The sequence below is a fragment of the Anguilla anguilla genome, chromosome 5 (assembly GCF_013347855.1).
Source record: "Anguilla anguilla isolate fAngAng1 chromosome 5, fAngAng1.pri, whole genome shotgun sequence".
Classification (NCBI taxonomy): Eukaryota; Metazoa; Chordata; class Actinopteri; order Anguilliformes; family Anguillidae; genus Anguilla; species Anguilla anguilla.
In genome coordinates, this window is record NC_049205.1 from 9,969,752 (window position 1) to 9,991,262 (window position 21,511).

Here is a 21,511-nt window from a genome sequence, read left to right on the forward strand (position 1 = left end):
TGTGGCCCTCTGTGGCCCTCTGGGGCCAGGGTTGAGTTGCCCCATGGACATTGCAGCTCTCTGAGGCCAGGGTTGAGCGTGCCCCAGCAAGGCCACCGTCAGCTCTACCATTTCAGGCTGTATTTCACTCTCAGTCTCTTGCTTCTCAGTAAATGGACTAAATGGACTGCATTTATATAGCGCTTTTATCCAAAGCGCTTTACAATTGATGCCTCTCATTCGCCGGAGCAGTTAGGGGTTAGGTGTCTTGCTCAAGGACACTTCGACACGCCCAGAGCGGGGTTTGAACCGGCAACCCTCCAACTGCCAGACAATCGGTCTTACCTCCTGAGCTATGTCGCCCCCCGTCTCAGGTAAGGGCATATTATTTCCCACAATCCATTGCTGTCGTGTGGGGCAGCATTAGGTTTTGAGGCGAGAGGTGACTCGCGCTCACTGTGACCCGTCGGCTGTCTCTGGTTCTCTGTGCCCCAGCATAACCCAGGCAGTCCTAAAACAGCGGCATCGTAACAGCCACCTCATCCCGGTTCCCAGAACAGCAGCCGACAAAACACCTTTAACCAGCCGCAGCCGCCATCGCTGTCGACCTCTGCCCAGCTCCGCAGCGGGTCACGCGGTCCGCCTGCTAAGCTGCTGATCCAGAATTGCCGGATCTCTCTCCACGCGCCAGCTGCCTCGCGCGTTTATTGAGTTTGTTTAAATTCGATAAGCCGCGCTGTGCCTGCGCCATTCTCGAATTCTCGAGTCGCTCTGGAACGTTCTGCGCGAGGCAGAGCTCTGCGCCGCTTCCCCCGACCTGACCACAGCGCAAGAGCGGAAGCGAACCCGAAGTGTAGAGGCGCGATTATTTTTCTTCGTTTTTTTTTTTTTATCGCAACCCTGTTTTCATTGGTGGCCCAGACTGAAGCGGTGCATTTTCATTTTCACAGTAGGGGGGGGGGGCAGAAGCTGGGAGTCACTGAGCCGAGAAGCAGAACTCGGTTACAGCTGTTTTTCGGAGTTAGTAACGTAACACGAGCTGTTAACAAGTGCTGAGTTAATGCAACGTGTTAATAACGCACGGCGTGTTCAGACTGACACCTTTGTGTGCGGACACGCGTCGCTGGGGTTTCTCTTTCTGTTCGACCCGTTCCTCCCTCATCCCCCTGACACGGCTCGTCCTCAATTAACTTATGTAAACAGGACACGATGGCCCTTATTGCCTTGCCGTACACAGAAGCCAGCCATCGTGCGTGAACATCACTTCAGCGGCGGTGTCTGGTTCTGTTTTTTTTTCTCTTGCCAGCCGGTAAAGGGAAAGCACCGAGCTGAGTTTAGTAGGCCACAGTGGCCGAAGGAGGGGGAGGTGAAAGCTCAGGGGTGACTTTGACGTTGAAGTTATCAGGTTTAAATATACGCTTATTTGGCTCAAGCCCAATGCAAAAGAGCGTGTTTGAGGTGTTGGCATGTGAGTAATAGGGGTGTGTTAGCTTCACAGGCAAATAGAGAAACCATCGACGCAACCATGCTAATGCGGCAGCTAAGCCAACATGCTGACACACCAACAGACTCTCAAACTACAACACTACTGACGCACTGACTTGTGTACCTACACAGAGCCTCCACTGCCATCACAAACTAACAGGCGCACCGACAAGACTACTGACACACCAAGAGACTCACAGACAAGACTACTAACGCATCACTCTACCTACACAGCCAGTGCACTACTGTCACACAGCAGCAGATTAACTGACAAACAGATAGCTACAAATAGCTAGACTGCTGACTGACAGACTGAGCTGACCAAGAGGGAATTAACTGCTCTGGCAAACTGAAAGACTCCCTCAAAGGGATGGAACTGCGCAATGGCAGACCTGTGGCCTCACACTAACTGAACTGTGGCTACACACTGACTGAACTGTGGCTACACACTGACTGAACTGTGGCTACACACTGACTGAACTGTGGCCTCACACTAACTGAACTGTGGCTACACACTGACTGAACTGTGGCTACACACTAACTGAACTGTGGCTACACACTAACTGAACTGTGGCCTCACACTAACTGAACTGTGGCTACACACTAACTGAACTGTGGCTACACACTGACTGAACTGTGGCTACACACTGACTGAACTGTGGCCTCACACTAACTGAACTGTGGCCTCACACTAACTGAACTGTGGCTACACACTGACTGAACTGTGGCTACACACTAACTGAACTGTGGCTACACACTAACTGAACTGTGGCTACACACTAACTGAACTGTGGCTACACACTGACTGAACTGTGGCTACACACTGACTGAACTGTGGCCACACACTAACTGAACTGTGGCTACACACTAACTGAACTGTGGCCTCACACTGACTGAACTGTGGCTACACACTAACTGAACTGTGGCTACACACTAACTGAACTGCGGTCACACACTAACTGAACTGTGGCTACACACTGACTGAACTGTGGCTACACACTGACTGAACTGTGGCTACACGCTGACTGAACTGTGGCGACACACTAACTGAACTGTGGCCTCACACTAACTGAACTGTGGCGACACACTAACTGAACTGTGGCTACACACTAACTGAACTGTGGCTACACACTGACTGAACTGTGGCTACACATTGGCTGAACTATGGCCTCACACTGACTGAACTATGGCCACACACTGACTGAACTATGGCCACACACTGGCTGAACTGTGGCTACACACTGACTGAACTATGGCCTCACACTGACTGAACTATGGCCTCACACTAACTGAACTGTGGCTACACACTAACTGAACTGTGGCCTCACACTAACTGAACTGTGGCGACACACTAACTGAACTGTGGCGACACACTAACTGAACTGTGGCTACACACTAACTGAACTGTGGCTACACACTGACTGAACTGTCGCTACACATTGGCTGAACTATGGCCACACACTGACTGAACTATGGCCACACACTGACTGAACTATGGCCACACACTGACTGAACTATGGCCACACACTGGCTGAACTGTGATTACACACACATTGAATTCCAGGCGACGAACCACCAGTGTCACACAGCTACTGACGCAAGGGTCAGAATAGCAACGCATTGCAAGTTGAAGGACTTACGCATATGGACATGCCCTAAGAACTGACCGAGAGGGTACGGAGTCTTGAGTAAAGATTTGGTGGTGGGAGGTGGGGTGGGGGGTTGAGTGATTTCATATATGAGGGATATGCCCTCTGCTTTTACCTTCTGGCTCTTTTTCTTTGACCTCTGAAGATCTCAGCCTCCTTGGCATGGCTTTGAAAGGGAAGGGGGGGCGGGGCGGGGCGGGGGGGGAGGGGGTTGTGAAATGTGTGAAACTGTGAGCAAAGTTGTACAGTAAAGGCTTTTGATTCTCTAGTGAATGCGGAGTGGCTCTGATGAATCGATTATTTCTCAAGACTGTCTGATGCCTCTTTCCAGTGGTGTTTCATAAGTTGCTTTATTTGAATTCCCTGGGGGTCAAACGGCCTGGGTCTTACTGAAACTGGTTTGGGCAGAGCCCAGGGTCAGCCCCCCCCCCCCCTTAATTTCCTTGGCATTGAAATGACTTCCTCAGCTGACGCACAGTAAAATGTTTGGTGTTAAATCAACTCTTACAGAGTACATACGGTCTGATATTGGACTCACATGTGCTCTGTTAGAGCCAGAATAACACTGGACATTTCATTGTGTGTGACAACTGAATTAGGCTGGTTCTGGTTCTGGTTCTGGTTCAGGTCTGTGGCCCTGTGTGGGTTCTGCTCTACTTCCTACTTCCTCATTCAGAGATGTGGGGGGGAGGGGGGGTGGTGCTGCAGCGTCGGTGGTTGGTGTGGGTTTGGGGGTGAAGGGGGGGGGGGGATGGCCTCTGTCGTGCCTCAGAGCAGAACCGGCGGCTCCTCCGGGCGGCGTGGGATAGGCGGGGTCAGGCCAGCCGCACGCACCCCGCCGGGGGGCCGCCGGGGGGGGGGGCGGCAGGCGGCGTGGCTCCCAGCTCCCTGCAGAGGGCTCCTTTGTGTGCGGCTGAGGGGAGGGGGGAGGGTCGAGCGAGGTTAGACACTGTGCCGCTTTCTCTCTCTCTCTCTCTCCCTCCCTCTCGTCTGAGCGCACGCCAGCGAGGGGCTGGGTCGTGTGCGTGTGTGTGTGCGCGCGCGCGGGGGGGTTACTGTAGGGCAGAGAACTCTGTCCCGCCCAGGGTGCCAGGGCAGAGGCGGGAGGGGCTGTGTTTACACCCCGCTCCCTCACCAGATCCTTCTGTCTGCCCAGCCAAAAGGAAACAGACAGTGTTAGACCACAGTGTCATAACTGCTCGGGCTTTTTTTCCCTTGGAGGACTATAAACCCAAAAAAAGCTTTTTTTTTTTTTTTTAGTTTTTTAAGCAAGCTCAGCATTGCGCTTAAACCATTTAGTATTCCCACTTCTAGAATGGATGGAATCACGCACACACACACACACACTCACACACACAATCAAACGCATACACACGCACACACACACACATTCACACACACACACACACACACACACACACACACTCACACACAAGCAAACACACACACACACACACACTCACACACATTGTCGACTGACATGCCAGCTGTCAGAGCAAAAACATTAGTAGTATTAGTTTGGTAGCTAAACACTAATAATGTGCTACTCCTGTAAACATCCTCTTTTCTGTTGATGTGGTTTCAGTCAGATGCCCTTATCTGAGGAGCCTGACTACACAACCTTCTCCATCGCAACACAAGGACTTTCCACCATATTTTCATAGCACAGGCACTGCATTGTAGGCCTGAATAATCACTATATATTCATAAACCCACTGTAGCATAAAACACAATGCCTGATGTGCTGAAATATAATAGCACGCAGTTTAATTATTAATGAGCTGTTTGGCTGTTGGACTCGATGTTTCCATAAAGAAAACCCAGACGTTTATTAATTCACTGTAACAGAGGATACCTGTGTGGTGCTGAAAATCCCTCAGCTGAAGGGATGAACCTTGCTCTAAATTCCGCCCCCCCACTCCCTAAAAAAAAAAATGGCATCATGTGATGGAGCTCTTTAGCCCCGCTCGGGCTGTTGGTTTTGGGACCTGTCCACTGCCAGGCTTTCAAGGTCAGGCTCAGGTTCTGGAAAGAGTTGCCGGGGGCAACCTTACACCCAGATGGCAGAGATCTTTCCCCCCACGCCCCACGCTCCGCCGACCAATCGCGAGACGAGGGCAAGGGAGTGGGTGGAGGGGCGTGTTCCAGATTCTCTCCCTCCAGATGGGGGGGTGGAGACTGGCCCCCCCATCCCAACACTGCTGCCTTTGTGTTGAGATGTTTGGCAGGAGAGCGTCAGAAACCCACTGACACTGTGGTGTCACGGAACTCACCGCCAGCCCAAAAACAGGGCACACGTGGAGCGGACGCAGGGGTCACTCAGACCCACTGGAGGGGCGTAGGTGAATTTTAACGGCTCCGCGCTAACTTATTTTTGTCCGAGGAGCTCGTGTAATCCAAAAGTGAAAAATTCCGGAGCACACTAATGGATCCCTTTTAGCAGATGTGTTCCTAAATTATTTTTCCAGTTAGCACACATCAGTTTTCTGGAGCAAATGCTCCTGAAATGGGAGCACTGTGGAGCCCTGATTTTGGCTGCATCTTCCATACGCGCTGCACAGTGTTATCTGATAAGAAGTGAAGATAAAGTTTGAGCCTCAATCTGCATTCTTCTCACTTTTATGGTGGGTGGTGGGGGCAGAAGGGCTGTAATTTCGATGTCGTTTCAGTAGTCCACTTGTGATTTGATTGTGTTAACCACCCCGACCTACAGATACAGTCATGATGGTGTTGTGTTCCAGTATAATGATTGTCTGCATGTAGGTGAAAGGTCACAGGTCACAACGGTCAATATATAAGTTATTTTTAGACATCCAGTTGCCAGGACTGAACTGTTAATGATGACAGACATCTAACATTCTACAGTAAAAATCATAACCGCTCTCCTGGGGAGTATTTTTTTAGTGAGGAGGAAGCAGTACAAATTGAAACAGCGATCCTTAAAAAGCACAGTGTGGTTTTGCACGGGCATGTTCGAACACGATTGGATTGTTTCCCTGTTCCTGTGAGCGATGGGTGGTGAGAGGGATTATAGGAGCAGCCGTAGCTTAGGGGAATCCATGGTGACCTCTGGACCGTCTAATGGGCCCTTTGCCCTCTACTGCTAAAACAACGCCGGGGGGTGGGGTGGGGGGGGGGGTTGGTGTTGACAGCACCCCCCCGCGGGTCCAACTCGCTCTCTGGTGGCGGTAACGAAGCGGTGTGCCCGTGCCACCCCGCCGTGAAAAAGCCGCGGGGTCTAAACGCGTGTGCGCCCCTGGCGGCGGCGCCCGCGGGTCACCCCAGACCGCTGGCGGAGGGGGCGGGGACGGGGTCGTGGCCGAACGGGGCGGTGGCGCGAGCGACCCGAGGGGCGGTTCCTGTCTTAAGCGAAGACGAGGTCGGGGTCGGTGTGCCTTACGAGCGTCACTTTCAGGTGAGTGACGGTTGGTGAGGACCCGCCCCCCCCTCCTGTTTGCCCGCTCTGTGGTAGCGTGATTCCGTAGGCTCAGCAGGTTGATTCAGGTGAGCTTTACGCGAGGACACGCCCCTGCAGGACACGCCCCTGCGGATCTGGCACCTGTGTCAGGCGGTGGAATCTGCTGGAATACCCGCTGAATGCTTTTCCACCTGAGTTCCTTGAATGACCTCTTTCAGTGTTTTTTTTTTTTTTTGTCCTTCAGAGAGATAAAGAGATAGGCAGCCTTTGCTGTTTAGCAATGCAGCTGATTGGAGTAACCACACAGAACACTGTACCCCTGGGGTGTGTTGGTAATAAAAGGAACTCTTAGAGGAAAACACGAGCGGCTGTAACAGAGTCAGTGTCCCTCCCGTGCAGTCCTGTGTAATGCAGGTGACTGGGCTGTATAATTCAAAGTGGCTCAGTGTTTGTTGGTGTCACTGCATTTCCGGGTCAGACAGCTGGCCTTCTCTGTGTTCCACACCAGCACCCTCCCAAACAGCTGGATGTTCTTTTAAACAAAGCCCCCCCACCACCACCCCACCCCCCCTTCCTGATGCCTTCCATTTATACGACATTGTGTTTTATATAGCCTCTGGCCTCAGATGCCCCCACCCACCCCCCCTCTCTCTCTCTGCTGGCCGCTCCAGTGTGGGGTGACTCCAGGCCTGAGCTGTCATTGGCTTGCCATCTTCACAGGCCAAGTATGGAGGACTGAGAGGGAGGAGGGGCGGCTCACCTTTCCCCTGCAAGACCTGGGAGACGTTTGTGGGGGTGGGGGGGTGTGTCTGATCATGTGATGCACAAGCCCCCCTCCCACACACAAACCATCAAGACCGTGCCAGAGTTCTGTTGTGAAATGTATGAGCAGGCATGGGGCCTGTTCAAACGCGAAGCCTCATGGTGGATGAGATTATGTGAAGGGAAGATAGACAGACAGAGAGAGGGATAAAGACAGGCTTCTTTTATTCCATACTTTTCATGTTTGAGTCACCCTCTTGTAAGGAAAAAAAGTACGTCTCTCGAACGTGATGAAAATGTACAAAGTTTATTTCCAATACCGGCAGTGACAAAGCGCACGAATGACACCTTGGATTCAGCAGAGTCAGACTGAACCACGAACCTTTCCAGAGGCTGCTTCTTATTTGTTTTCCAAGCTTTGATCAGTAGTGTTGAATACACATACCAAGACGGATGTAGTCAGTCCTTGTAACACCTATCAATTAGGCCATAGTGTATTGGCCGTCCTGTTGTGATTGAATTAGCACGTCTGTTGACTTGAATGGTTCCCAATCTCTCACTCCCGGTCGCTATTCTACATATTGGCATCAGAGACAGATTTCTTACACTCTAAAGCAGTGGTGTCCAGTCTTATCTCAAAAAGAGCTGGTGTGGGTGCAGGTTTCTGTTCTCTTATCAAGGTCTCGATTGAAGACCATGCTTACTAAATTATTTAAATCATTATAGTCCCGGGCTAACAAAAAAAAAACTGTGCCCACACGCACCCACTCCTTTCAGGATGAGATGGGACACCCCTGCTCTGGAGCCTGGGTCTCCACGCTGCGGGTACGCGGGCCGGGCCGAGCGCTCGCTCAGACGCAGCGGGGGTAAACACGCCCGAGCGCCCGCTCAGACGCAGCGGCGGTAAACACGCCCGAGCGCCCGCTCAGACGCAGCGGCGGTAAACACGCCCGAGCGCTCGCTCAGACGCAGCGGGGGTAAACACGCCCGAGCGCCCGCTCAGACGCAGCGGCGGTAAACACGCCGCAGGTACGGGGGCCGGGCCGAGTGCTCGCTCAGACGCAGCGGCGGTAAACACGCCCGAGCGCCCGCTCAGACGCAGCGGCGGTAAACACGCCGCAGGTACGGGGGCCGGGCCGAGTGCTCGCTCAGACGCAGCGGCGGTAAACACGCCCGAGCGCCCGCTCAGACGCAGCGGCGGTAAACACGCCGCAGTTTACTCCGGCGCTCTTCGTATCGGCGCATTCCTCGATTTCCCCACCCCGCCGGAATCCCAGCGCCCGGGGTGGCAAGGCCGGGCGGGCGGGACGGTGTTTGCCCAAGATAAGGTGGGGGGGGGGGGGGGGGGGGGGTGGGGGGGGGGGGTGAGGGGGGAGATTAACCTGTCCTTTCTCACCTCCGCCATTGTCGGCGCGATAGCGGGCCGGAGGATTCCGGAGCCTCCGAGCACCGCCGACCTTTCCAGGACAAACCCACGGTGAGCCGTGCCATGACCTGTGGTCCACTCCCACCCACCCCCCCCACCCCCCCTCCGCCTCGCGGGTCTTTAAGTGACGCGGTCGTGCTGGAGTAGAGTAGTGCGTGGTGCAACGGGTTCAGTCGCTACGACAGAGCAGGGTCCTGTTGCTGGTGAGTGGCATCGCTGCGCTATTCATAGGCACTGACTGGAATTTTATCCACGATAAACTGGCCGACTGTGGGTAGTTAATTCGCCCCTGAGGTTCGCTGTTGGAAAACCACGCTGTGATGTCGGCGTAGTCAAGGCTATTAATTTTTTCCCTCCTTTTTAAAAAAAAAAAATCATACCTATAGAGGAGATATACTAACAGGCAGACTGGTCGCGTGAGTATTGTTTATTTTTTTCATTTAAGTTTGATTGGCTTTAGCACTGTCCCAGTCCTTTCTTTGTACTCTGTGTTGGGGGTCATTTGAACTCGCCTTGTCCTAGCAAATGTTGTCATGGGAGTGTTGAGTGTGTGTTCCGGAGCTTGTTAACAGAGAAACAGAGCAGCGCTTGTCTGCTGCGTGAAAGAGGTGAAAATTTATCCCTTCAGCCTGAAACTGATATTCACTTCCTCGTTTCAGCGTAGGGGAATTCCTTTCTTTGTCCGTGCTGTTTTGTTTGGGCAAAAAAAATGATTAACCAAGGGGTTTACATTAATAGAACTGGCGTGCTTTCATTGTGTTTTAGAAACAAGGCTGTGTCCGGGTGCTGGTGTTCATATAATGTGCAGGATCAAACCAATGCAAAAAAATAAAATGAGTTAATGGATAAAAATGACTTGCATTACCACTTCCCGGGATTTTAACAAGCATTGCATGGCGGTCTTCGTGTGGGGGATAGTTAACCTGCTTCTGTAGGACTGTTACCCTGTGAATTACAGTCTTAGTTGAATTACGACCTGTTCAGGAATTAGGCTTCTTTGCAAGCGGTCTTTGAACACCTGTAGCCGTATCTCATAAATCAGTCCCTTTTTTCTCCCACGAGGCCGTTTTGCAGGGAAGTAGTTTATCACTGGGTAAACTGAGACAGGAATCGGGTCAAGCGCAGATGGATTTCATTCATAAGCGGCCGGGGTGAAGTGGTTAGCGGCAGCCTGTGGCGGCTGCTGCTTCTCTCACTTCCTGTGTCTGCCCTTGCCCAGCAGCCATTGGTCCGTTCCCTCTGACACAATGCAGTGCAACATGCAGCGTACGGCCGTACTCCGCTTCAGTTTAAAAAATAAAATTACACTGTATAAAAGTTCACAAAAAGAAGCCATGCGTGTACAGCTTTACCAGACGCAAATATGCTTCTGTAAATATAGTTAAAACCTGTGATCAAAAAGCACAAAGTTAATCTTTTTTTGCCCAGTCATTTATCATCTAATCAGCTTAATGACGGATAACCACGAGCAATAAGAATGCAAATGTAATTGGGTACAGGGAGGGGGGAGTACTCGCGTCGTATGAATGTAAAATGGCGATGCGCAGCTTTGTGTACAGTAGTAGTGCTCTCAGTCTGCGGGTGGAGAAGCTGAATTTTTCACCACCGCCTGCCTCCGCTCGCAGACACAGAACCGGGTCTTATTCCTCTTTTTCTTCTTCGTCTTCGGGATCACGCTCGTCTCGCTTCTGTCCCTCGCCGATGCCCTTCCCGCATGTAATTTTACACGCACTGTCGCACGCTGAGGGACCTGTACTTCCCTAAACAGACACAGCTCCTCTACGCTGCATCGCTTGCCTTAAACGACCAGACATGAAACAGATCTCTCAGTGCTTTGTCTGCACTGAGATAATCATGTTAATTATTGTTACTTTTATGTCTTATATGTTGAGTACTGCACTTAAATTTTTTGCTGGATAAACTTAAAAGTTGACTTAAGTTTGTTACAGTACACATTTATTTTTAGGTTTTCTGAATGGAAATGAACTGAAAACTTTTCAACTGCGAAAGCTTAAGGAATATAGGTGTAGCAGATTGAAGTAAAAAAAGTTTACGTTTATCCAATGTAGCATTGTTTTCAGTGTGAAATGACTTCCCATCAATGAGGAAGTGCTCCTTCCCAGAAACACAGAAAATAGCTGATATTTGGGAAAGCACCAGGGTCTGGCATCGTGAACTCTGTATGTTTTTCCTGCGATACGTTTAGACTCAGAGCGAGGGAATAAATTGCCTCACGTCGGTGTACTGTGAACTCTCATCAGTGAGAAGACAGCTTTTACACAATCGTTACGACTTCTAAATGAACTTAGGCTACTATCTGATGAGACCTGAAAATTAGGGAAAGTGTGGTCACTGTTTTGAAATTGATATTTATGCAACTGTAAAGAGGGATTGGTTGCAACTGTGGGAAAAGCAGAAGTGAACGCACTGTCTGGCCTGCGAGTGGCATCACCCGCAGCAACGGATGGTTACATCACATCCTGTGTGGTTCTGGAAAGCGTTGGCCGTTAGTGCTAGAGAAGGTCTGTTTGTTTGCAGTAGGCATCGGGGGTGTTGTTTCTCTTTGCTCGTTTAGCTTAGTTTTCTGGAATATGAAATGACAGCTCGCAGAGAATGTCGGGATATGAAATGATTATTTGCAGAGGAAGAGGATTTAACTGAATCTGATTTAGTTTGGTCTGAACAGCAGCGTTGTAGCACTGCCGTAAACTGAAAGCAGATCAAACCTGCTCCCTGCTCCTGCTGCCAAAATAAACAACTGTGGATGGCTTCTGTGGTAGTGAAGGATATTCATAGCGTTCACCCGTGTGACTTCTCAAACGCACTCGCCACATCTGCCATCCTGCCTCCACCCCAAATATAGTCTGAGCGCGCTCGGTCTGGACGGCCAGAGAAAGAGCCGCCCCCACATCTAAACGCCACGGCTGCACCACACCGCACCGCACCATTCAGTCACACACCGGTCCTCACTGTCACATTGAGACCTCACGCGGTGACGCCTCCGGGGCTGGAGGTCATGTGACCCTGGCTTTTCATAGACAGAAGGAGATGGCAGCGCTGTCGCGTTCAGCTGGTTGAACGTTGCTTCCGCACGCCAACCAAGCCTCGAGGGCCAGGGGAGGGCGGAGTCTTTAAGTGAAATGTCAGACGTAGGAAGCGAGAGTGTGACTTGCACAACGCCTAGGCACCATGTCGTAGCTTTGGTCTCCATGGATACGCCAATGGTGCCCCCTGGTTGGACGGTTGGGTGCATAATCGGTGTTGATGGGCTGATACTAGATCAGTTCAGGGGGGTGGGGGTGCGGGTGGGGGCAGGTGACGGGGGAGATTAACCTGTCCTTTCTCACCTCCGCCATTGTCGGCGCGATAGCGGGCCGGAGGATTCCGGAGCCTCCGAGCACCGCCGACCTTTCCAGGACAAACCCACGGTGAGCCGTGCCATGACCTGTGGTCCACTCCCACCCACCCCCCCCACCCCCCCTCCGCCTCGCGGGTCTTTAAGTGACGCGGTCGTGCTGGAGTAGAGTAGTGCGTGGTGCAACGGGTTCAGTCGCTACGACAGAGCAGGGTCCTGTTGCTGGTGAGTGGCATCGCTGCGCTATTCATAGGCACTGACTGGAATTTTATCCACGATAAACTGGCCGACTGTGGGTAGTTAATTCGCCCCTGAGGTTCGCTGTTGGAAAACCACGCTGTGATGTCGGCGTAGTCAAGGCTATTAATTTTTTCCCTCCTTTTTAAAAAAAAAAAAATCATACCTATAGAGGAGATATACTAACAGGCAGACTGGTCGCGTGAGTATTGTTTATTTTTTTCATTTAAGTTTGATTGGCTTTAGCACTGTCCCAGTCCTTTCTTTGTACTCTGTGTTGGGGGTCATTTGAACTCGCCTTGTCCTAGCAAATGTTGTCATGGGAGTGTTGAGTGTGTGTTCCGGAGCTTGTTAACAGAGAAACAGAGCAGCGCTTGTCTGCTGCGTGAAAGAGGTGAAAATTTATCCCTTCAGCCTGAAACTGATATTCACTTCCTCGTTTCAGCGTAGGGGAATTCCTTTCTTTGTCCGTGCTGTTTTGTTTGGGCAAAAAAAATGATTAACCAAGGGGTTTACATTAATAGAACTGGCGTGCTTTCATTGTGTTTTAGAAACAAGGCTGTGTCCGGGTGCTGGTGTTCATATAATGTGCAGGATCAAACCAATGCAAAAAAATAAAATGAGTTAATGGATAAAAATGACTTGCATTACCACTTCCCGGGATTTTAACAAGCATTGCATGGCGGTCTTCGTGTGGGGGATAGTTAACCTGCTTCTGTAGGACTGTTACCCTGTGAATTACAGTCTTAGTTGAATTACGACCTGTTCAGGAATTAGGCTTCTTTGCAAGCGGTCTTTGAACACCTGTAGCCGTATCTCATAAATCAGTCCCTTTTTTCTCCCACGAGGCCGTTTTGCAGGGAAGTAGTTTATCACTGGGTAAACTGAGACAGGAATCGGGTCAAGCGCAGATGGATTTCATTCATAAGCGGCCGGGGTGAAGTGGTTAGCGGCAGCCTGTGGCGGCTGCTGCTTCTCTCACTTCCTGTGTCTGCCCTTGCCCAGCAGCCATTGGTCCGTTCCCTCTGACACAATGCAGTGCAACATGCAGCGTACGGCCGTACTCCGCTTCAGTTTAAAAAATAAAATTACACTGTATAAAAGTTCACAAAAAGAAGCCATGCGTGTACAGCTTTACCAGACGCAAATATGCTTCTGTAAATATAGTTAAAACCTGTGATCAAAAAGCACAAAGTTAATCTTTTTTTGCCCAGTCATTTATCATCTAATCAGCTTAATGACGGATAACCACGAGCAATAAGAATGCAAATGTAATTGGGTACAGGGAGGGGGGAGTACTCGCGTCGTATGAATGTAAAATGGCGATGCGCAGCTTTGTGTACAGTAGTAGTGCTCTCAGTCTGCGGGTGGAGAAGCTGAATTTTTCACCACCGCCTGCCTCCGCTCGCAGACACAGAACCGGGTCTTATTCCTCTTTTTCTTCTTCGTCTTCGGGATCACGCTCGTCTCGCTTCTGTCCCTCGCCGATGCCCTTCCCGCATGTAATTTTACACGCACTGTCGCACGCTGAGGGACCTGTACTTCCCTAAACAGACACAGCTCCTCTACGCTGCATCGCTTGCCTTAAACGACCAGACATGAAACAGATCTCTCAGTGCTTTGTCTGCACTGAGATAATCATGTTAATTATTGTTACTTTTATGTCTTATATGTTGAGTACTGCACTTAAATTTTTTGCTGGATAAACTTAAAAGTTGACTTAAGTTTGTTACAGTACACATTTATTTTTAGGTTTTCTGAATGGAAATGAACTGAAAACTTTTCAACTGCGAAAGCTTAAGGAATATAGGTGTAGCAGATTGAAGTAAAAAAAGTTTACGTTTATCCAATGTAGCATTGTTTTCAGTGTGAAATGACTTCCCATCAATGAGGAAGTGCTCCTTCCCAGAAACACAGAAAATAGCTGATATTTGGGAAAGCACCAGGGTCTGGCATCGTGAACTCTGTATGTTTTTCCTGCGATACGTTTAGACTCAGAGCGAGGGAATAAATTGCCTCACGTCGGTGTACTGTGAACTCTCATCAGTGAGAAGACAGCTTTTACACAATCGTTACGACTTCTAAATGAACTTAGGCTACTATCTGATGAGACCTGAAAATTAGGGAAAGTGTGGTCACTGTTTTGAAATTGATATTTATGCAACTGTAAAGAGGGATTGGTTGCAACTGTGGGAAAAGCAGAAGTGAACGCACTGTCTGGCCTGCGAGTGGCATCACCCGCAGCAACGGATGGTTACATCACATCCTGTGTGGTTCTGGAAAGCGTTGGCCGTTAGTGCTAGAGAAGGTCTGTTTGTTTGCAGTAGGCATCGGGGGTGTTGTTTCTCTTTGCTCGTTTAGCTTAGTTTTCTGGAATATGAAATGACAGCTCGCAGAGAATGTCGGGATATGAAATGATTATTTGCAGAGGAAGAGGATTTAACTGAATCTGATTTAGTTTGGTCTGAACAGCAGCGTTGTAGCACTGCCGTAAACTGAAAGCAGATCAAACCTGCTCCCTGCTCCTGCTGCCAAAATAAACAACTGTGGATGGCTTCTGTGGTAGTGAAGGATATTCATAGCGTTCACCCGTGTGACTTCTCAAACGCACTCGCCACATCTGCCATCCTGCCTCCACCCCAAATATAGTCTGAGCGCGCTCGGTCTGGACGGCCAGAGAAAGAGCCGCCCCCACATCTAAACGCCACGGCTGCACCACACCGCACCGCACCATTCAGTCACACACCGGTCCTCACTGTCACATTGAGACCTCACGCGGTGACGCCTCCGGGGCTGGAGGTCATGTGACCCTGGCTTTTCATAGACAGAAGGAGATGGCAGCGCTGTCGCGTTCAGCTGGTTGAACGTTGCTTCCGCACGCCAACCAAGCCTCGAGGGCCAGGGGAGGGCGGAGTCTTTAAGTGAAATGTCAGACGTAGGAAGCGAGAGTGTGACTTGCACAACGCCTAGGCACCATGTCGTAGCTTTGGTCTCCATGGATACGCCAATGGTGCCCCCTGGTTGGACGGTTGGGTGCATAATCGGTGTTGATGGGCTGATACTAGATCAGTTCAGGGGGGTGGGGGTGCGGGTGGGGGCAGGTGACGGGCCTTGCTCCTTAGTAACCTCGCTCCACTGAACACAGGGTCAGCTGACCCTGGTACATGTTCACAGAGCACAGTAAGTATGAAAGTGAAACTGCATGGGGTGACATGGCACGACTCAAGAGGCATAGTATTTTTATTCGACTGCGTGATAATGGGTCAGGTCAGGGTTCAATCTTCAGATCTGGGTGATGAAGCCATATTTGGATGAGCCCCACTGCGACAGGACAGGAGAGAGAGGGAGGACGTGATTTGTGTTCCTTGCCAGGAGAGCATGCGGAAGTTGCAAGTTGAATGTTGAAATCGACAGACGATATGAAAATGAGCACTGGCCAAGAGCCAGGGTGAAATTCAACTGGCCGTTTTTTATGTTGCAAAAGGAAAGAAAAACCCTGGTGGAAATTTCAGCTTGGTTCCAGCCTTGTGTTTAAACTGGTCCAGCTGGTTTAAAGCTGGTTTGGAGACTGGCAAGATTGGCAACAAGATGGTTGGGATGGCAACCATGCTGGCCAGACAATGTCCAGCTGATGGGCCAGAGCTTGGTACAGAAACAACCACCAAATTCCAGAGGTTATCCAACTGGAGCAGATTCCATCTTAGGCTGATAGCTGGAATTTCCACCAGGAAAAGGAAATCCCCCGACACTAACACTGTGGCGGTATAACAGACTCTTTCTGATCTTTCCATCTATATGTGATGTCTACTGTTAGTTCATTAGAATCTGATGTTCTGGTTTCCTTAGCTCACCCCCCACTTGCTGATGGACAAGAGAAGCTGCAGAGTGTAACAATAAATATCTCCCCCTTTGCAGATTGAGGGGTGTAACAATAAATATCCTCCCTCTTGCAGACCAGGGAGTGTTATACTACATATCTCTCCTATTGCAGATGGCGGAGTGTAACACTAAATATCTCCCCCCTTGCAGACTGAGGAGTGTAACACTAAATATCTCCCCCCTGCAGACTGAGGAGTGTAACAGTGAATATCCCCCTTGCAGACTGAGGACTGTAACGCTGAAAGTCTCTTTCTCCTTGGTTCCTGTGTGCAGATAGAGAACCGAAGCCCCCCGCCATGCAAGCCCAAGATCTCCTGAGACAGCTGCGGATGCCCGAGATGGGGGACATGCGGCAGATCGTGCGGAGCCTCCCCGCCAACACGCTGATGGGCATGGGCGCCTTCGCCGCCATCACCACCTACTGGTACGCCACCCGGCCCAGGGCCCTCAAGCCGCCCTGCGACCTCTCCCTGCAGTCCGTGGAGATCGAGGTGAGGAGCGTCGCCGCGGAAACCAGACAGTGCAGGCCTCCGGCTGGCCCGACTGCAAAGCACTGCGTCCGTGAGACACTGCTGCTGCGTCTAGCAGGCGTTCCTATTTCTCGGGCTCTTGTGTTTGTGGAATATACAGGGGAGTGTGGGACAGCCCAAAACCCTGTCAGTCACTCAAGCTTTGAGAGTTTTAACGCTTCCCTCTCTTCCTGCCTGTATTTTCCCCTGCGTGAAGCAGTGCCCGTGAAGGCTGTATATAAATGTAATTGCTTGTTTTTGCCAGTCTTCTGTCAGGATTGAAACTCCCATTGAGCTTTGATCCTGGGCCTGGAAACGGCCGCGGGAGCTGACCTGTTTGTCTTTTTAAAGGTGGTACAGCAGAACCTTTTTTACCAGAAGTGTGTTGGGTCATATCCCAGCCAGGGACTGCGGTACCTTTAAGCAACTTATCCTGAACCGTCCCAGTGAATCTCCTGTATGAACTCTTAATCAGTAATGCTGAAAGCTATGAGTGTCATTGTGGATCGTTGCATCTGCCTATTATTATTATTATTATTATCAACTAAGTCTACGCTGGGGCTAATCTTTCCTTCTAAGAATGTGCAAGAATGTGTTTGCATTCTGAAATATTAGAAAATATTTTGTCACTTTACCCTCTCTCTTTTTTGAGATGACTAAATTGTTATTCCTCCTAATTCACGTGTAACTAACTGTCAGGCCGTGGGGAGATAGAGGCATGAAAATGGCTGAAATCGCAGGCAGTCTTATAAGGGCGTGGGTATGTGCCTTCCACAAACAACCAGCTGCCCAACGTTTAAAATATCCTTCATATCATTCAGGGAGGGTGTCCTAATGCCGAGAACAGTGAGACCGTCCCAAACAAAGCAAAGGCAAGTTAGTTTAAAGTTTAGAAGCTCAGTGAGCTCCAGAGAGCAGCCGCTGTTGTGGGCGGAGGTAATTACCCACTGATTCACAGGAGGAAGTCGAGTCTTTCTAAGGAATTTCAGTCTCGGAGAGCTGAAATAACAGGGAGCGGGAGTATGTGTGTGTGTGTGTGTGTGTGTGTGTGTGTGTGTGTGCGCATGTGTGGGTTTGGGGGAGGGGGAGGGGGGCGCGGTGCAGATTAGAGAGTCTGCCGGCTCAGAGCCATATCTATCATCATGCAGGTGGAGTAAACAGGAGGACCCAGGGTCACTGAGTTCTCGTGTTGGAGGAGGAGAATCTGCGGCTGCAGCTGATGTTGGCCTACTTTTAATAACTGCCTTCCTTAGACAGCGCGGGCCTGGATTCCTCAAGTTGCAGCCCCGGAACATGACGTGTCCCTTCTCGTTGGCAAGAAACGGGATAAACAAGCCAAAGAGCCGCTTTTCCGTCTCAGCGTAGTGTAGTTCCGGAGCCGGGAGAACCAGATGTTTGGGGGGGTGAGACCTGAGGAGCCCATTGGTCCACCGGAGACGCATTACAGAGCCATTATACGGGCTGAGGAAAAACACGAGCAGGCTGGCAAACGAGAGGGGGTTTTTTTTGCGCTCTCTCCCTCCGTCCTCTGTGTGTTTTTCTATGTGATGGGGGGAGGAGTCGCTTCTTTGTGCGCGGGGCAGATATTTTAAAGGGTACGCGCTACTTCACCCTCACAGGCATTCGCTCCCGTCATTCCAGAACATTCCAAGCGTCTGCGTCTGAGGCCAAGAGAATTTCCCGATCGCTCCCGTCTCGCATCGCTACGACGGGGAAAAATATCCATGCAGGAAACAGAGGGAAGTTTTAATGGCGTCACTGAGAGCGTGTGCTGTGATGTCACTAAGAGCGTGCGTTCTTGGCAGGCAGGCCTTGGCGACCACAGGGAGTGGGCGGTAACGCCACCGCCCTGCAGCCTCTGTGAATGTGGGTGCAGCGCGTTGTCGAAAGACTCCACACCCAGCCGCTAAACCCGATCGGAGCACCCTGCCACGTCACAACCCCCACATACTGGACAGATTTCTGTTTGGCCTCGGATTAGCCAATCCTGGAGCAGTTTACAGAAGTGCCTTGTTGCCGGGCAACCGCAGACTGTATTGCCTCCCTGGCTGAAAGGAGGGTAAAACAGGGATTGATGAGCTGGCTGCTAGCGCTGGTTTTATCACGTGTGAATAACCGAGCTGTCAGCTTTGAATCGATCAGCACCACGGGTGACGATCCAGTGTCTGCCACGTCGCAAATTACCCTGCCGTAGTTCCAGTTCGCTCCCTGTTTCACTGCTGTTTCCCAGTTCAGTCCAATTCATATATTTTAGACTGATGCATTTCCTGGAACGGCGCTGGACACACGTGCAGAGTTTGGCTACGCTGCAGTAAAGGCCAGATGAGTAAATTGCGATGTAACTCATGGTTTTGAGTGGAATGCAGTTTACTGCGTCGCGCTGTTTAACCCCTGCATCAGACAGGCCTCGACTCCTGTCAGCGTCTGATGGAGACAATAGCACTGTGTGGAACTGCTCCGCGATGCCCCTGCCTCTGTAGCCTGGTTCCATGCTGGCATGGCTTTCAAAAGCTTTTAAAGAGCCGCTCTGTCTCTCTGCTTCCGGCTGGTTCGTTCTGTGGAGGCACTCAGAGCTGTTTAGTGGGCAGCTCTTTTGAAGTCTCATCTCCACCGTGTCTGGAGGAGAGTCCTGTCTTTGGATCATGGAGGCCCCCTTGATGTTCGGCTTCATCCTCTTTCCTTCTCTTCCTCTTCTCTGCCTCCTTCTTTTAAGTCTATCCCTTGTCCCTCTCTCTTTACATCCCTGCATCACTCCCCTTTCTGTCTTCCTCTCTCTCCCCCCATTTTGTCCTCTCTTCTGTTCTCCTTCCATTCCTTCACCCCCCTCCGTTTCTCCATCCCTCTATGTGCCCCCCCCCCCCACCCTCTCCATCCCGGCCTCTGGATGTGGTTGCCGTGGAAACGGTGTCTCGGTTATCACGGCAGAGGCCGTGATGTCACACACACACACACACACACACAGAGCTACACACTGAACACCAGCCCCGCTGAGAGGGATGCCCCAAAAAACACATCCATCCGCCAGCGCCCCGCCGAGACGACGTGATTAGATCCTCCCGGGGTTTCCATGCCGACGGTCGATTTTCGCAAGATTGAAATGAACGTGTCTGCTGCGTTTTTTTTGTGCCTTATCCTTATCGCTGCAGCTTCCGCCCCTAAAACACATTACGGCCAGCTGGGTTCTGCTCCTGATCTGTCGCCTGCCGGTTCCTAAGCCACTTTCATACCCAGGGACGAATTTACAAGGGCCCTCCCCTTTTCCCCATTTCTATTTCACGTAGCTGGCATAGTGCTGTCATCAGCTCACACTTGGAAGCTGTGTTTAGATGCTTGAGTGCCACAGTGAAGGACACTGGCTCAATCAGGCCAATCGAAAATTTCCATCACAAAGGCAACCAGTAATCAATGAACCAACTGATATGTATGTCATAAATATCTATAGACAAGCTGGCAGTGATGCATTTATCACTGGACTTAGTGCTATCCACGTAGCATGAAGATGAATTGAGCTGAGTTGTGTAACGTCTGCTGCAAGCTCTACTTCATTAACAAAGGAGACTATTGCCCAAGGATTTCCGTTTGAGGGGCTTTTGATGTCACTCCTGTTTTCTAAGAGGGGGCTTTTTCAGCCTGCCAATCGCCTACAAGCTGATCAGAGCGCTTTGTGGTGATTAACGTCCTTTCAGGTTGTAATGGATTCAGTGAAGACAGGCGATTGGGTGGGGTAGGCACCGAGGGCGGGGCATAATCCTGCGAAATGGTAAAAGAATTTGGGATAAGAGGAGAGGAAGGGGGGGGGGGGGTGGGCCGGCACTGTATTCATTTTCATTACCAAACCAAGCCAAACCACTATCGTCCGTCCGTCCCCCCTTCCTGCACGCTCCCTCCCCACCCCCCTCCCAAATCTGCTGTGATATTGTGAATTGGAGTACCTCACTTTGTGTAATTCACTCGGTTGCCACGTGACTGATCAAGCTTCTCATACCCCGGGGCTAAGGCGGGCCACGTGCGCTGGGCAGGATGCCCCGTAAAAAAACAGGCCGCAGCCACACTCCTTTAGCCCTGGAAAGAGCCCTCTTGTGGCACTCCCCCCCTCGAATTTCTGAGACACAAATAGCAGTGGAATAATTCTTGTGGCTGTTCAGTCAGTCAGTACTCTGCTAGATTAATGGGACCCTCGTGTAACCAGGGTACGTGTGGAACTCAAGTGGGCTGAGAATCTGCATGCTAATCTGCGCGTAAGCGTGACCGAAAAGCGCTAGCCCTCCGCTCGATTAAAGAGGGCGTCGGTAATCACGAATCAATTATAGCTGCGATACGCCGTCCTAAATCTACTCGAGGATGAACGTGATGGTAAATGCTCCTAAAGCTTGATTGCTAATGACACACTTAAAATTATGATGGACAGGAATGAGTCCCTCTGAATCAGAATACATTATCGTACATCTGAAGTGAGTAAGTGCAAACGCTCTGGCGGTCTTAAACAAGCACCCAGTGCCCAGGCAGCTTGACTTCACCAGTGCTTGTGTTGAAGACGTGACTGTATCTCTGTGCTATGACAGTTAGAGACCGTAGTGTAAAAAAGTAGTCAGCGGCTGTATGTAGTAAAGTAGATTTCATTTAGAAAGTTCTTAAGCGCAAAAAATATAAGTACCCTGCAAAAAATGTCTAATGTGGCAGCAAGCAGCAATCCCTGCAGTCTACGCATTTAATGACAAGTCACTGGCCTTACATGACCCACATGTGAAAATGAAACCTATAAACAAATTATCTGGGCAATTTTTCAAAGAAAAGATTATTTTTTTATTGGCT

At 50.6% G+C, this 21,511-nt stretch overlaps 1 protein-coding gene across 5 annotated transcripts in view; it reads left to right on the forward strand.

Moving 5' to 3' along the window:
* Positions 1 to 21,511, forward strand: part of acsl1a (acyl-CoA synthetase long chain family member 1a) — a 39,133-nt gene that overhangs the window by 3,281 nt on the left and 14,341 nt on the right. For 2 of the 5 annotated variants that reach the window (XM_035419268.1, XM_035419263.1), the window contains exon 2: positions 16,464 to 16,681. In XM_035419268.1, the coding sequence (XP_035275159.1) occupies positions 16,487 to 16,681 (195 nt within the window). In that variant the 5' untranslated portion in view covers positions 16,464 to 16,486. Of the gene's footprint in view, positions 1 to 8,902; positions 8,923 to 12,233; positions 12,300 to 12,322; positions 12,514 to 16,463; positions 16,682 to 21,511 lie in introns of those variants that run through there. The other 3 variants (XM_035419267.1, XM_035419264.1, XM_035419266.1) reach the window with 3 other exon arrangements.